We start from the raw sequence: 16,485 nt of genomic DNA on the forward strand, positions 1-16,485 counted from the left end.
GTGTGATCACATCTAAGACGGTAGGCACTGGCAATGCTCTTCAGCAGGGAGTCAAGTTGTCTGGAGCCATCCTGGGCTCACAAGACCAGTGATCTTGAGCAAGTGACTTAAACTCACACATGAGTAAGAATTTTACCTATTTTACAGAGTTGTTACAATGAAAGGAGGTGGTGAATGCACATCTCCTTAAAGCCTATATTAATTTTCCATGGAAAAATCAAATTCAACTTAAATTATCTTCACTAAAAGTACCCTTTTCAGAAATATAACTTGCCAGGCCTTTGAAGACCATAATGTGAGCTCCTATAGGGGAGGGGCCTTATCTTGCTCACTGCAGGTGATAATAAGTAGATCCAGGAGAGGTTCCTGTGTAATTGATGGACACTGTTCATGAAATGATGGAGCTGAACTGTCTCACAGCATTGGAGGTAGTGGGGCAGATGTGTGGATGTCCCATGGTATTACATAGGCAGGACTCTAGCAATTGTGTTTTTACTCAACAGAGGACTTTGCTTTCAGGCTGACTTCAAGCAGAAAGTGACTCTTTCCATCCAATGGGGGCTTCACACAGCTCTGCCCACAGCTACAGGACAAGAACACCCATCATAGCAATGAGAAGAAAGACAAACAGAATATTCAGACAAGAGGAACAGAGAACTGTAACACAAAGTCATAAGTAGTGTGCACAGGGCTGGGGGCAGCTGAAAAGCCTTTGGGAGACATTATTTGCACAGCCTTGGAAAGCCAGGGCTCAAAGACTAGACATAGTAAGAAGGGACCTGGTGCATAAGGTAGCTCCCTGTGGGACTCACAGAAGTGGATCCAGACAGGGCTGTGTGGAAGCCATACCCATGTCTCATTGGCTTCAGGCTTTCACCAGTGCCTCAGTGAGAAGGAAATGCAGAAGGATGTTAGAAGTCACAGGAGAGCCTTTGGAGCTTGTTACGTGTAAATTATGTTTAATATTTGTATATGGCTTTGATTAGCTTAACCTCTCAACAGAGACATTTCTATGCCTTGCTTTTGTCAGAGTGAGGATAAATGTCAAGTGCCTGGCACTTGGTAACTACCTGGTAATTTCAGCCACTGTAACTGTTATCAATAACCATGAGTGTGAATATAGGCTGTCATTCTTAATGAATTCTTTCATGGTTTTCATCATGTCTAGTAAAGAACTCTTTTGTGCGCTTATCTAGTAAGATACCTGGAATAGGTACATCTCCAATACCTCATATCAGTGCTCAAGATCTGGGTCCTCCAAGGAGAAAAAAACAAGTATGACACCCACCCCCTCCCTTACAGAAAGCTGTCCTAGTGGGGCTTACTACTGCCAGTTACCCCAGTGATTTGGTTAAGGCCTGTGGCTGGAAGAATCCATCACCTATCATGGTCCACAAACCCTCAGTTTCAGGTGGCTTTGATGGCATCTCTTCTGTCTAGGCATCTAGATGGCATTGCTAGGACGCAGGGGGCAGTATGAGGCATGTCTCCTCCTCTGTCAGTGCCTCTTGCTAATACCCTTCACCACTATTCCCCATTCCCCCTCAAAAGCCCCATGTGTGATTGAAGAAGTCAAGCTTCAAGGTGGCCATGAGAGATGCTTGAGGTTTAAGCACATTGGGAATCCACTGGCAATGTTGGGGCAGATGGGCAGAAGAGATAAGAGAGATCCAGTATAGGACCCAGTGTCAACCCACAGACCCTACTGCAAGCATTTGAGGGAGTAAGGACAGTGATACCTCTGCTGTCAGGAGGAAGATCTCATCTGGGATGTGCCGGATCCCGCCGGCGATGACTCCCAGTGCCACCCCGGGGAACACGTAAGCATTGTTTCCCTGCCCAGGAATGAAGGTCTTGCCATCTTCCAGAGTCACACTCTTAAAAGGACTTCCACTGGCAAAAATCCCTCGGCCCTGGAGGCAGGAAGAAAACCAGAGATGAACTTGGAGATTGGTTTGGGGTAATAATAGTGGCCTATTCTTATCTTCCAAATGTTGGACCCTTCTTCATCCTCTCCCAAACAACCAGCACTGTGCTGAGAACATGGCAGGTATTTAAAGCACATTTGTCATTTGACCAGAAAGCTCAGCCCTCACTTGTTATCCAGCAGCCAAGAAACTGCTGAAAGGTGATGGGGTTCACAGCACCATTTTTGTCACCTCCTGGCAGGGCAAACCCAGGACATGACAGGATGTGGCCTAGAGTCTACAAGTGCCTCAGGTTTTGGGTTCTGGTCAAAGCTCTGTGTTATTTAGGGTGAACCTTGAGCAGCATAGCACAAAAGTAAGAGCTTGGGCTTTGGAGTCAGACCTGGGTTTGACAGCCAGCTCCACTCCTTATTAGCTCTGTGACCTAGGGCATGTTACTTCATCTTTCTGAAACTCAGTTTGCTCATCAGCGATGTAGGAGTATTTTTCACCCTCATGGGATTACTCATAGTAATTGTTACTATGTCCTCTCAGCCGGGGGAAGGAAGGACTCCCCGCTGACCTCGGTGACCCGGTAGCACTTCTCAGCCGTGCACTCAGCCTTGCTGGTGGGGTTGCTCAGGGCAAAGATGATAGGGCGCTCGTGGAAGGAGGCCATGTCCCTCAGAATCTGCTCCGTGAAGGCTCCTGCGATGGCAGCAACACCTACAGGGAAAAGGTGGGTAGTGGGGATGCCTACTCTCTATAAACAACCCATTCCTCTTCTGCTGGTGGTGGTGGGGGAACTAGGAACACCATGAAAGACTCGGTCTTGGGCCCAGCATCTCCCACAAGGACTGAGGGAGCAGAAGGGAAAATGATCTTCCTGCTTGAGCTGCCTGAGACCTCCTTTTCATCTCTAAGGGACCACTGGTCCACCTCAGGTCCCTGCCAGTTAAGCTGCTCCTGTGAAGGCATTCCTGGGCATTTCCATGGAGAATGAATTGCTCCTCAGGACACAGGAAGATGCTAGGGTCTGCCTTGGGAGAGAAATGCCCATCTCATTGTGGTTAGAGAGACCAGGCCAGGTGTGGTGGCTCATGCCTGCAATCCTAGCACTTTGGGAGGCTGGCGGGCAGTGGGGCGGGGGCAGATTACCTGAGGTCGGGAGTTTGAGACCAGACTGGCCAAAATGGCGAAAACCTGTCTCTACTAAAAATACAAAAATTAGCCGGGCATGGTGGCGGGCACCTATAATGCCAGCTACTTGGGAGGCTGAGGCAGGAGAATCACTTGAACCCGGGGGCGGAGGTTGCAGTGAGCTGAGATGACACCATTGCACTCCAGCCTGGACAAAAGAGCTAAACTCTGTCAAAAAAAAAAAAAAAAAAAAAAAAAGACAGAGAGAGAGAGAGAAAGAGAGAGAGACAGACAGACCAGCCCTGCACTTATTCACTGCATTGTATATTTCTGCATCACTGAGCCCTAACTCTGGTGCCTTAGTTCTGTGGTTTCTATACAATAGTCACTCAATAAAAGTTTGTGGCATTGAATTGCACATGGGATAGGGGAAAGAGCTGTTTCCATGGGTTACTTAGGCTTCCTAGCTGAGCCTCTGTCTCTCCATCTGCAAGTCAAGAGGGTTAGGTGGGCTGGGTAGTGGGTACCCTCCCTTCTCCTACCTATGATGGCTGTGGGCTTCACCAGCCTCACCACCTCCTCCAGGGAGTTGACTTCAGGATGGTCTTGGGCAAACATCTCCTTTTCATGGTTCAGGTGGCTCCTCCCCTATAGGAAAAGGAACACAGAGCAGTTGTGGTCGTGATGGCCTGTTGGGTAGGAGTACAGATGCATTTGGAAACTCTGAGAGCGTTTCCTGCTGAGCCCCATGCTTTGGTTTGAGCTGTCAGATGTTTTGGGGCCCATCTTCTTGACTACATTTCCTGGAAGAACCTATGGTGGGACCTAAGTGTGAGAGTGGGGGGTGTGTGTGTGTGCATGTTTCTTTAACCCAAACCACATATGGAGAATCCATAAACAATTTATTTGAGCTGTTAGGATTATGGCTTCCTGGGCCAGGACAGAAAGGCTTTTGGGCAATGCCTGAGTCTCACCAAGACCCTTTGGCCCAAGGCATCCAGCACCAAGCTCAGTTGAGGGATGGGGACCTGTGCCACCCAGGCTCAGGGAGCTAACTTGAATATGTTTATAAGAGCCATTAATTCCCCTGTGAATAATACCAAACTAAGCCCCAGGAAGGTCTTAGAATGGCAGACCATGCCCAACCAGCTCCAGTTCCTTACATTTCTTCAAATGGAAGTTGGTAGGTGACAGGCTGGCATAAGTGCTGCTAAATGGGTTCAGATGCTTTTGATGACTGCTTTGGATTAGCTGGCTTCATAGGAACCAGTGCAAAGATGTCAGCTTTGAGAGCTCCTTGGCTAGGGTTGATGGAATGAGAAAAATGATGTTGAAAGATGGATAAGAGGGAAGAGTGGCTGTCTCTGGCAGCTGACACCTGTGGCCAGATTATGCTCTGGAAAGACATAGGGGTAGGTGGGAAGAGGAATCTCCAAGGCTAAGTTCCTTCCAGCAGAAATCTGGCCCCATATGGAACAATAGGAAGCTCAATTCTGCTGAGGATCTCTGCCATTCTTGGTCAATGTCCTTATGTACTTCCCCTGTTCCCATCTCTGCCATAATTTTTCGTCTCTCACTGACATTCTATGTTAGTGAAATTCTGGGAATTAAAGCACTGAGTGTAGCTCTAATGGAGGGTTCCTTGAGTTGTGTCTCTCAACACATGCTAGCCGGAAGCTGGAATGTTTCTCTCTCATTCATTCTTTCACTCATGCCTCACACATTAATTATGCACTTACCATGTGCCAGGCATTGATATCAAGACTGTAGTCTAGTGGGGAAACTGGAGAGGGACAACTTCTCTACAGTGTGGTAAGTACAATGTATGGAGCATAGATGCAGGAAATAAGCTTTTTGGAGGGGGTAACATTTGAGCACTATCAGAAGATAAGGAGGAAACTGGGAAGGGGTTAAGGGTTGAGAGTTGGCATGTGGAAAAACAGAGGAGAGCAATTCAGGCAGAAGAACAAGATGTGTAAAGATGTGGAAGACAGAGAGCAGGCTGCTTTTGGAAACTATGATTTAATGTGGCTGGAGGCTAGTGCAAGTCAGGAAGTGGTGGGGGACAAGACTAGAAGGGACACACATCTACACACTTGCGCAAACTTTTGGACAGAAGCAATTAAGGCTACTTTGGGATGAATCTTTTGCTTTGAAGCTTAGGCCATTGCCCTCATTTTGCTTTCTATTCTGTTTGAGCATTTTACTTCTTGGAGACCTCTTCCAGTCCAGTTCCTGGGAGCTGTAAGGTGTCAGGAAACCTCCAGGTCTCCAGACTGACAGTACCTTGACAATGAGCCCTTTAGAGTCCACCATCCAGATCTTTCTTGTGGCCTCTGCCTTCGGTACACCTTCTTTCTCTAGGGCCATGACAAGGAGGTGGGCAATGCCCATAGCTGCCTGGAAGGTACCATAGGGTGGATGTTCAGACACAGGGCAAACAGCTGCTGAACATTTATCTGATGTCTCACCATAACAACCCCCTCTTCTTTCCCCCACCTCCATGACTCCATGACTCAATTAAGTCCTTGCCTTGAGACACCCAATTGTCAGAGCCTAGGCAGCTGCAATGATCACAGTATGTCTGTGCTGCTTCCTCTTTTCAGAACCCCAGAATGCCTCCCTTTTTTGATGTGCTTCCACCCATTCTTATTATTCTCTTCCTGGAGCAACAAAAGAAACCCTCAATGCCACATACCTCGCCTGCACCTTGGAAAACAAACACGTGATTGGAAAGCTTGTTCTTGGTGATTCGCAGAGCAGCCAGGATCCCTGCCACAGCAACGGAGGCTGTGCCTGAAACAGAGTGGCCTGAGATCAACCTCTGGCCACAGACCCCCAGCTCCCAAGAGAAGACCCTTGGCAGAGTTCCCCACACCTTGGACTGTGGAGGAGCAGGCAACTTTTCTTAGCCCTTATGCCCTGAAGGCATGCAAGTTTTGGTGCAAATCCATGCTCTCTTTTGCAGATAACTTTTTTGTTGAAGTTGGGAAACAGCTCTTGGTTTGTTACTTGACCCCATAAGATGGGATCAGATAGCCAGGTGCTGCTACCATCATCATTCATAAAGAAAATGACAAGGATAAATATAATGGAAGACAAAAAGAAGCATGAGCCTCATAGAATTATATAAGGACTAAATGGATAAAAACATTTTAAAAAATGAGAACACAACCTGGCCACGAGGCATTAAATGACCATATGGCCTGAGCTGCCCATATTATCCACCAAGTCATAAGGTTGGCTGTGTCTGGTCGCACATCATCATCAAATGGCTTGCGTGTGTGTGGAAGGGACAAGTAAGTTGTATGAGTAGGTGGCTCAGATTCATTTGAGCCACTGCTACATGACTTCTTCCCCCTGAATCCACATCTAAGGCCTCACTGGGGATTCCTTAAGAGCAGCTGACCAAGGAGAAAAAACTTGGGCTTGGTTTACAAGTTGTTGTGAATAATATGCTGGCACCAACTAGAAGTGTAAGGTGGCAGCTTCACAGCCCCAATAAAAGGTAATGATGAAGGACAGTGGACATGACTTCGAGTGGTAAATTAGTTGTATACTTTGGTCCAAGGGATGGTTAGCACTACATTGATTCATGAGCAGTTGCTAATGGTTTAGCTGGATGGTCAGGGACTTGGAAAGAACAAAATAGTAAGATTGGTGATAACGAGGTCTGGGAAAAGGTAGGTGGATGGACCTCTTGGGATAGGTACAGAGTAAGAGGATATTTGTGCCCCATGTGAGAGTTTATCAAAGAACATGATGAAAACAGTCTTTCAATAATCAGGTGGACAAAATGGCATGACCTGTGTATGTTAGACAGCATCTTTCTTTAGTCACCCAGGGTTTGCTTAATGGACTTATGCATAAAACAGCCATGGTGGTAAGGATGGAGGCTATGCATGGGCTTCCTCTTACCAAGCTGGCCTGATACTGTTACTGTTGAATGATTAACCTGTCAAACACAGAGAACAATGCTGAGCTCCTGATGGGCACCATTCCCTGGGGGGGACCATCCACCTGGTGGCAGGATGATTACAGTGGACTGCTCCCATCATGGACAGGAAACAAATCTGTCCTAACTGGAGCAGATATACATTCTGGATACGGATTTCTTTCCTCGTCTGTAATGCTTCTGCCAGCCCCATCATCTATGGATGTTTGGAATACCTATTCGCCATCCAGATATATTACAGACAGCAAGGCTTTTAATCAAGGACTTTACGTCACAGTAAAAGATGGGCAGCAATATGCTCATGCCTGTGAAATTCACTGGTCTTAACATGTACTCAACCACTCAGGAACAGCTGGCTTAGTAGATCAGTAGAATGGCCTACTGAAGAATTACTTAAGACTTAAGTTGAAGCAACACCTTATGGAGATAATGAGCTTCTGTTTTATGGGATGGAATGTATGATGACTTAGCAAGCAAGACATTGTGTTTTTCTCTCATAGCCAAAATGTATGGGTCTAGAAATCGTGGGGTGGAAATGGGAGTGGCTCCTCTCACGATTTCACCTAATAACCCACGTACAGAATTTTTGCTTCCTGTCTCTTTAATTTTGTGCTCTACTGGATTGGAGGTCTCAGTTGCCAAGAAGGAAATACTTCCATTAGGATTTACAACATGGTTCTATTGAATTTGGAGTTGAAACAGCTCCCTGGCCAGCTAGGGCTCTTCATGCCACTAAATCAGAGGGCAAAGAAGGGGATTACTTTTCTGGGTGTTGTGATTCATCCTGATAATCAAAAGGACAGTGAGGACAGGGAGGACTATGTCTGAAGCTTAGGGGAGTCTTCTAGGGGAGTATCTTCATATTTCCGTGCTCAATAGTAAATATTAATAAATACTATTGCAACTAAGGATATTCAGGACTATGGAGGATTCGATCCTTCAGAAATGAAGGTTTGGGTCACTCTACTGGGTAAAGAATCCTGGCCACCTGAGGTCCTGTCTGAGGACAAGAAAACATGGAATGGAAGGTTGAGGAAGAAATTTATAAAAATCATCTTTGACATCATGACTGTTTACAGAAACAAGGAAGGTAGCAGCCATGCATGTTTTTCTTCCTTGATCATAATGTGACTATATATAATGGTACACATGAGCTAATTTCTTCTCCCTTCTCCTCCCTATTATTTTGTATAAGTTCTGTTGGAGGTTAATTCCACATGTTAGTCTTTAGATAACAGAGTTTTCAAATGTGACTGAATTTTATGAGCTATTAATTCTGCTTAGAGGTGGATACAGTGACTATCTTCCAGAGATGACTAAAATGTCTGTTGGGACATTGTCTATCCCCATATTGGAGAAAAGGTGAGAATGTCTTCATTTGTTGGAAAAATAGTTGAATGTTGTCAGGCATTTTGTTAGAGGTTTTTTTTTGTTTTTTTTTTTTTAAATTTCAGACAGAATCTTTCTCTGTCGCCCAGGCTGGAGTGCAATGGTGTGATCTCGGCTCACTGCAACCTCTGCCTCCTGGATTCAAGCAATTCTCCTGCCTCAGCCTCCTGAGTAGCTGGGATTACAGGCACCCACCACCATGCCCAGCTACTGCATTCAAAAGAATGTACTGCATTCAAAAGAAACACCAAGGTGATATCCACGGAAGTATCAACAAGCAATTTAAATAAGTATTTAAATCACTTAAAGAAAGGGCGAGGAGAATTGCATTGTATGACCCTCTCCTGAAATCTCCAAATCCCCTTTGTCCTTAATTTTCTCTAAAGTCCACTTATTATGTGGAACTCCCCAGTTTCTCTGCCTCCCTGCAAGTAACTCCATACTTCTTACTCTCCGCCCATAAAACTCTCTTTCATTTCAGTTCCACGGAGTCAGAATTTGTATTTAAAAAGATCTCCAGATGATTTGTATGCCATTCAAGTTTGAGATGCACTGAACTAGATGGCCTGTCTAGGTGAGGTACTAGTTTCCTGCCATTGGCTAGAAGGAGTTTTCTACTTATCGGAGTCTGTTTCAGGACAGCCTTTTGCCTCCGTGAAAGGAGGGGTTGCGCAAAGCATTTGCCACCAGATGGCGCGAAAGGTATTCCATCAGAGATGATCCCGCAGATGCTACACTCTGGATGGGTCTTTTTCTTTTTGGGTGTCAACCGTCTTCTGGGGTTATTTGCAGGTTGAATAACTGGGCTTACTCACAGAAATTCAGTGCTGGATGGGGATTGGAGATCATGGCATTTAACAGTTGTACAGATGAGGAAACTGACAGAGAAAGGTGGCTTGGCCCTGTCAGTTACCCAAAGCAAGGAAACCTCGGGGTTTCCTTCCCAGGTTTGCTTCCATCCCTTCACGATCCCTGCTGCTAGGACAGCCCTTCCTGACTATAGTTGAAGGCAGCAGGAGAGGTGTTATGGGGTTTCTCTGGGGAAGGACGGAGCAGAGTGGTAGCAGAGGCAGAGGGAAGTGAACTTAGGCAGTAGATGTCAACATTCAGCTGTACCTCTGGAAGGGGAGGGGAACTCAGAACAATGGGAAATCTGATGGGAAAGAGTCACACATTACAATAAAAGGATGCAAGGTCAGCTGCCATTTATTGATCACTCTTACTGTGGCCTTGGCTCTGTGCTATGTGCTTACCAGCACAGCATTTGCTCAATTAATCTTCCCAACAACTCCATGAAGTAGGGACTACTGTGCTCCTATTTTTTGCCCTTAAAAGTGGAGAGTGACGCTCAAGGGAAATAGAACTAATCAGGACAGAACTTCTGAATCCTATCACCACCAAGTCTTCAGACCCTCTGCCTCCAATGTCCAAGTACTTGCCTTTCCCCCGTTACCATCCATGCCTCCCTGCTTCTAGCTAAAGCACCACTTGTCTAATGGATCCCATCATTTTTGCCTACTTGTCCCATTATTCCCACTCCTATTTCCTGCATATTCAATTTTGCCCTCTCTACTGGATGATTCTCATCAGCATACAAATACACTGTAAAACTTCCATCTTTAAAAGGCCCTCCCTTGGTCCTATATGTCCCACCCTATTTCTTGCTCTCCTTTATAGCCAAACTCTTCTAGAGAGCTGAATATATTAACTGCATCTAGTTTCTTCCTCCTTGGTCCCCATGAAACCCAGTCCAATCAAATGACTGACCCACCTCTTGTCAGGGTCCCCAAGTACCTCCAGGTGGCCAAATTCAGTAATCAGTTCTCAGCCTTCTTCTTTCTTGACCTCTTAGCAGCATTTGGTACTGTTGCCCATTTTTTTTCCTTTGGGAAACTATTTCTGCACTTGGTACAGGCCAGAACTCAAGAGGAAAAACGGTGGTTCTTAAGCTCCAAATTACAAAGTTTGGCAAATAAAGTTATCTCCATCATTCACTTGCATTTTTGGGGTGCTCTTGGGCTATGCACTAGGGGTTTAAAACTGGAAAGGAAGCTACTTAGCTGTTTCAAGGTAACCACTCTGAGAAGCCCATGGGTCCAGGGATGTGCTGGAACATGGCTTGTGCCCATAAATGCCATGGGCAGCTGAAAGTGTGGCTGGTTGTTCCTATTCATGATAAAAGAAAAAGAAGTTTTCTTTTTCAGAGGGAGATTTCCATAATTACATTTCCTGCAAACTGAGTACTTGAGGTTGTAGCTTCAGGAAATAGCACAAAAGGACATGCTGAAAATGTAGTTTTTGCTTTTAATAGTCAGATTTGACAAAGTTAAAGGAGTTTCCATGCTGAACAATAGATTATTGGAGGAAAGAATTTACTGCTTTATCAGGTAAGGGAAAACTTCTGACCCAGGCAGCAAGAAGGACAGAAAGAGTTAGGCTCTCTCAGGGTCTGGCCACAGTGGCTTTGGAGGCCTGGATCCCTATTGGGACAGAACAACCTCTGCTATGAGGCCACCCCTGCTTCCACGATCCATAAGAATTACCTTTCTACAGTAGATACTGCCATTCATTTATTCATTAGTATGTGCTGAGTGTTTGTTCTGGGCCTTCTCTGGGCTAGGCTTTGAATAAACAAAGACAAATAAAAGTCTTGTTCTCAAATAAAACTCTCAAGGAGTTGCCAGCATAAGTGTTCCAAAAATTCAGATTCCCCTTTATTAGACACCAAGCAAAGGCTTTCTATACTACTTCACTGCAATTTTGTGTCATAAGGGAATTTTCTGGAGCTCCTGAACTCTCTAGAGGGCAGTTCTCTGGCCGATGGAGAAAGTAGGGTTAGGCCTGTTTTGCCACAATTTGGAAAGAACCAGAAGGAATGATGATCATCTTCTTGGCTTCTCTGGAGGTTTGGCTGTTGCAACAGCTAAAAGGGGAGATCTTGGAGGAGCCAGATACGTGAGATCCACGTGAACTTCAGGACTAGGAACAGCCCTGGAAGTGAAGAACAGCCTCAGAATACAGGACTTAGTGAAAAGGAAGGCTTTGGGAACAGAGGAGAGAAAAGGTTAAAGAGACCAGGGCAAGTTTCCCGGCAGGGGGAGAGATCAAGGAAAGCCTAGGACTGCTACTCAGTGTGTGTAGTGGTGGTGGTGGGTGAGAGAGAGGGCAGTTGACCCCCGACAGCTGGCATCTTGTAAACAAGACAAACGAGCTGCACAAAGTCTTCAGAGATGAGCCATTCCTGCCTGTCTGCCTTTTCCCTATTGTGGCATCTGGAGCCTGTGCAAAGTCCCCCACACCTTCCCTCTCCGACAAGGTCATCATCTTCCAGGGATGTATTTTGCATTTCTTGGCTGAGAACCCCACCCCTGGCTCACTTTGAAGCCTTCTGTAAAGTGGGTGACCACCGTCCAGTGTCATTCCCAGATCCTGGGGAAGAGTGGGATCATTTAGAGTCTGTGGCTTGGCCCTGGATGCATTATCCTGGGGGAAGTGAAATGAGCCTTTATGGACAAACAGAAAGTAGTGAAGAACAGGAAGAGAATTCTAGGCCGAGGGACCAGCACATTCAAAATCATGGAGTTGGCAGAAAACTCACAGAAGAGTGACTAATACAATGGGCTGGAATAATAGGGAATATGTGGGAAAGGGGAGAAAAGTGAGCTGGGGCCCTGCTTCTCTTCTCCCCAGAGTTCCCCAGTCCTGTGCTCACATGTGGCCCTCTCCTCACCTCCATCAAAATCTCTGCCTTAAGTCTCCTCTTTCCTTTTTCTCTCCCGTATCTGTGTGTCAGGAACCTATTAGGCATCAGAGATTTTAGTAATAGGTACCATGAACTAAGTACTGCTGCATGCCTGTCCCTACCTATACATCACTTCAATCCTTACAACAATTCAGTGCCATAAACGGGCGTTGGAAATACTTATCAAGGAATTGGCATAGGCTGCAACCAACCATAACAAATGCTGGCCTTATAAAAAAAACCCTGACCATTCTGGTGGTACTACCTGATGAGCAGTTGTGGCTGTTAAAACTGTTAAGTCCATTTTACAGATAAGGAAAGGAAGGTACTGAAAATTTCAGCCACTTGTCCAAAGCCACAAAGCAGGAAAATGGGGATTCAGACCTAGGCTTGTCTTGGTGCAATGTCTGATTGTTAAGCATTGGGCTCACAGGGGGTGCTAATAGCCTGAAATAACACACAGGAGCTTTGATGGGCTGTCTGGCCTGGAGATTTAGCAGGATTGGTGGGCAATGCAGGTCCAGGGAAGGCTGGCCAGGTGGAGGATGCTGCAGAGCTGATGAGCCAGTGGGGATTTCCTGGCTCCAGCCATGCTGTGTGGTCAGCTTGCACGTGGAGGCCAGGGACCCACGGAAACTGGGCCAGCAGCACCCTGGACCTGGCCCCTTGTGTGGCTCTCCTTCCTTCCCCTGTCCCCAGTGTGACCATTCCCACTGCCTTTCCCCTTCTAGGCCTTTCTTTCCTCCCTAAGAGCAGAGATGCTTCTCTGATCCCAGCTGAAACAACAAAAGTCACCTGAGCCTCTGCCTTTTCCAAAATTCCTGAGAGGCTGCCAACGATGAGTCAGTGCATTGGCAGCTCTGATCACCAAGGACCAGCCTGGGCCTGAGCCGAGGCTTTATGTGGGTCTGAGCTGGGGTGGGAGGCAGAGATGATCAGAAGCCCTGGGGAGCTCTTTTCCCTTCAAGTGCTGGGGCTCCAGAGGCCCAGCCCCGTGGGGTCAGAGATTCTGGGCACATGGTACAGTGGGACTGGTTGGGAGACAGTCAAATAATGTGCCCTGGGTTCCTGCTGTGCACCAGGCATGGCCCTGCCCTCTGGGAGATCAGTAGAGTGGAGCTCCCAAGGATTTAATTCTATCTATCCACTGAGGATGTGAGGCTAGGCTGGTGTTCAGAGTAGGTAGCATGACACTAGTCTCATTTTCATGTGGGTTGCTCGGTTCCAGCCCCCTCCATGTGTGGTTCCCAAGAATCTGTCTCCAGCTCCCACGTGCGGTGTGATTTGGTTTCTGTTTACGACTATGATTCTGCATTGCTTCCTCCTCCCTCCCACACTCCCTCTCACCCCTTCACTCCCAACCCTCTGTGGTTCTGTGCATGGAGGTCCTCCTCTCCCATTATGAGCATTGCTTGTAGTCTTAAGCAGCATTGCTCCTTACTTTGTATTTGGAGATAAAGGGGGACAATTCCAGCATGGGCTGTATCTTCCATGTTGGCTCATTAGTCCTGGAATTCGTTACCAGTTTTCTCATTGTCCGCTTAACAATGAGAACATACATCACAGGCTTCTGGCCTGGACCCATCCCTAACCAGCTCATGACCATGGGCCTCATCTTCAGGTCTGCATTCTGTAGGAGTTAGAGGAAGGAATGGGAACGATGGGGAGGGCAGGATGAGAGCAGCAGGATGCCAGGGAGCAGTGACACCCACACTGTTTCAGCAGGGTCTGGAATTTCATCCTTAATGAGAAGACACCCTCCACCACCTCACACGTGCAGGAGCAACAGGCAGCCTGATGCCAAGGAGAGAGTGGAGAATTCCAAGTCAGACATAATGGGGTTCCAGTTCCAGCTTTGTGTCTGTCTGGCTGTGTGGCCGTGAGCAAGCTTTAACCCCCTGGGCTTCAGTTTCCTCATTAGTGACATGGGACAGCTGTGTTTGTCCCCCTGTGAGGGAGCGGGGGATGTTGCCAGGCACTTGTAAGATAGTGAGGATGAAAAGCAATTTCAACCTAAAGTTCTGTGTGCATGCAAAATGTTATTTGGTACAGTTTGGGTCCCCTGGAAGCAGATTCTGGGTTATACTGGAGTGTTTAGGATGTTTTTAGGAAGTGCCCTTGTGGGAAGGAAGGGAAGGAAGTAGAATGAGTTGAGAGGGAAGTTGAGCTGTGATGCAGGCCCCAAAGCCTCAGCCAACTCCATGGGGAGCTTGAGTTGTCCTGCACTGGGCTCAAATAGTTAAGCCTTCATATTCCCTCATCACCGGGTGAGGCCGGCCCCTGGTGGGATGGCGAGGTGGCGCTCTCTCTCTCTCTCTCTCTGAGGCTCTGCATGATGTGCTGACAGCCTTTCTGTCAGCTGGGCAACAAGTCTTTCCTTGAAGGAGGATCTGGGTGGCGCATGCTCCTGCCCACCTCTTCATGGTTGTTAATGATACGGTCACACCTAAACATCAGGCTGAGCTGATCAAAGGCTGGTTCTTACAGGGCTCCTGCCATTCAAGCACTATTCGCCACCTGTCCTCATGAGTTCTAGATTGGTGGCTTTAGTCTTGAATTTCTGAGAAAAGAATGGGAAATCCCTCTTCTCTTTGCTCTGGGACCCAGAAAACCATCCCACTTGGTTTTGCCTGGGAGCAAAATTGGCTATAGAGGCAAGACACAAAAACCAGTGAATGTAAACAAATGGATTGATTTAATTAAAAACAAACAGCTCCATGTGTCTGCATGTGGGGTACACATGTGAATATGTATGAGCACATGTAGAGGTACATTTATATGTGAGCACAGTCAATCCTTGAACAACATGGGGTTGAGCTGCGTGAGTCCACTTATATGCAGATTTTTTCAATACATATATTTTTTAAAATTTTGGAGGTTTGTAACAATTTGAAAAAACTCACAGGTGAACTGTGTAGCCTATAAATATCAAAAAAATTAAGAAGTTAGGTATGTCATGCACACATAAAATAGGTATAGATACTAGTCTATTTATGTGTTAATCCACTACAGATGTTATTAGTAAGGCTTCTGGTCAACAGTAGGCTATTGGTAGCTAAGTTTCTGGAGAGGGAAAAGTTATGCAGATTTTTGACTGTGTGGGGCATTGGCATCTGTAACCACCACCTTGTTCAAGGGTCAGCTGTACATGAATGATGACCTGGATAACAGAGAGGCTGCAGGGGCAGGTGTCCAGTGTAGACATACCCACATGAACAGATGGGTGTGCTTATGAGGATGTCAGTTTGTGTGTGTAGACATCATTCATATATTCTTTAAACATTTATTAGGCATCTATCATGTAGCAGGTGCGGTGCTGGGAGCTGGGGAACAAGAATGGATAAGGCATGGTTCCTGCCTCCAGAAGCTTATTATCTTCTGGGAAGGCAGACAATGCAATACAGGTTTTTGGGGTACAATGAAGTAAGAGAACTGACAGAGGGGAACACCTGAGGGGCACCCAAATCAGACTGAGGGAACAGGGGCTGATGGGCCTTCCCTGGGCAGGAGACCCTGGAGCTGAGTCTTTAAGGGTGAGTAGGAATTACTCAGGTAAAGATGATGGGAAAGGGTGAGCAGGGCTTTCAAACACAGAAAGAAATGGCAGGTAAGGAGGTCAGAGGAGTAAAATAAAGGGAAGGGCAGAAGGCAGAAGAAAGATCCTGAAGTCTTATATTTTCATTGAAGGGGTGCGAACTTTCTCATGAAGAGAGGGTGGCATAGTGAGTGATACTTTCATCTCAAGAGGCACATTCTCGCAGCAGTTTGGGGGCAGATGGGGGCTGGGGGGCTGCAGGGCCTGGCCGTGTTCCTGTGCCTGTGTTTAGGAGGATGTATACACATGTGACTGTCTGTGTGTCTGTACAGCTGGAGGCTGTGCACCAGGTGTGCCGCCTGCATGGACTTGTTTTCCACTTCCACCCTCTGGCCTTGGCAGCCTGGTGGGCTCAGGGGACTGGCTGTCCTGCTGCTGATTCATGGGTGAATTCATACTGGGGAGCCGGTCAGGCTCTGGCAGGCAGGTGCTTCCTCAGGGCCAAGGCACACTCCCACCTGCTGAGCTGACAATGAGGTGAGTGAGGGCAGTGAGAGAATGCTTCCCTCCACCAGTGCATCTTCCTGGACTGCACAGCCCTGTCTGCGCAGTGTCCTGGCTTGTGTGGGTGAGGCCTGTCCCAGGCCTGTGCAACAGGGTAAGGGGAGACAGAATGGAGACAAGCTGGCAGGGGGCGTCATGTCCCAGCTTTCTCTTTTGGGTCTCCCCTCCCTCTGGATACCCACTCTTCAGGCACTGAAGTCATATATTTTAAACTAAATTTTCTAATAGTGTGTTCTAACTGTGCTATCTTGCC

General features: G+C 46.9%; 2 protein-coding genes across 5 annotated transcripts in view; one reads left to right on the top strand and one right to left on the bottom strand.

Moving 5' to 3' along the window:
* LOC100444151 (protein tyrosine phosphatase type IVA 1-like) overlaps window positions 1-16,485 on the top strand; it is a 145,683-nt gene that overhangs the window by 21,230 nt on the left and 107,968 nt on the right. The window lies entirely within an intron of this gene.
* ME3 (malic enzyme 3) overlaps window positions 1-16,485 on the bottom strand; it is a 231,188-nt gene that overhangs the window by 9,643 nt on the left and 205,060 nt on the right. For all 3 annotated transcript variants that reach the window (XM_054526171.2, XM_024254749.3, XM_024254750.3), the window contains 5 exons: window positions 5,746-5,843; window positions 5,334-5,447; window positions 3,590-3,695; window positions 2,491-2,633; window positions 1,740-1,913 (listed from right to left, as the gene is read on the bottom strand). In XM_054526171.2, the coding sequence (XP_054382146.1) occupies window positions 1,740-1,913; window positions 2,491-2,633; window positions 3,590-3,695; window positions 5,334-5,447; window positions 5,746-5,843 (635 nt within the window). The remainder of the gene's footprint in view (window positions 1-1,739; window positions 1,914-2,490; window positions 2,634-3,589; window positions 3,696-5,333; window positions 5,448-5,745; window positions 5,844-16,485) is intronic.

The sequence above is a fragment of the Pongo abelii genome, chromosome 9, assembly GCF_028885655.2.
Source record: "Pongo abelii isolate AG06213 chromosome 9, NHGRI_mPonAbe1-v2.0_pri, whole genome shotgun sequence".
Taxonomy (NCBI): Eukaryota; Metazoa; Chordata; class Mammalia; order Primates; family Hominidae; genus Pongo; species Pongo abelii.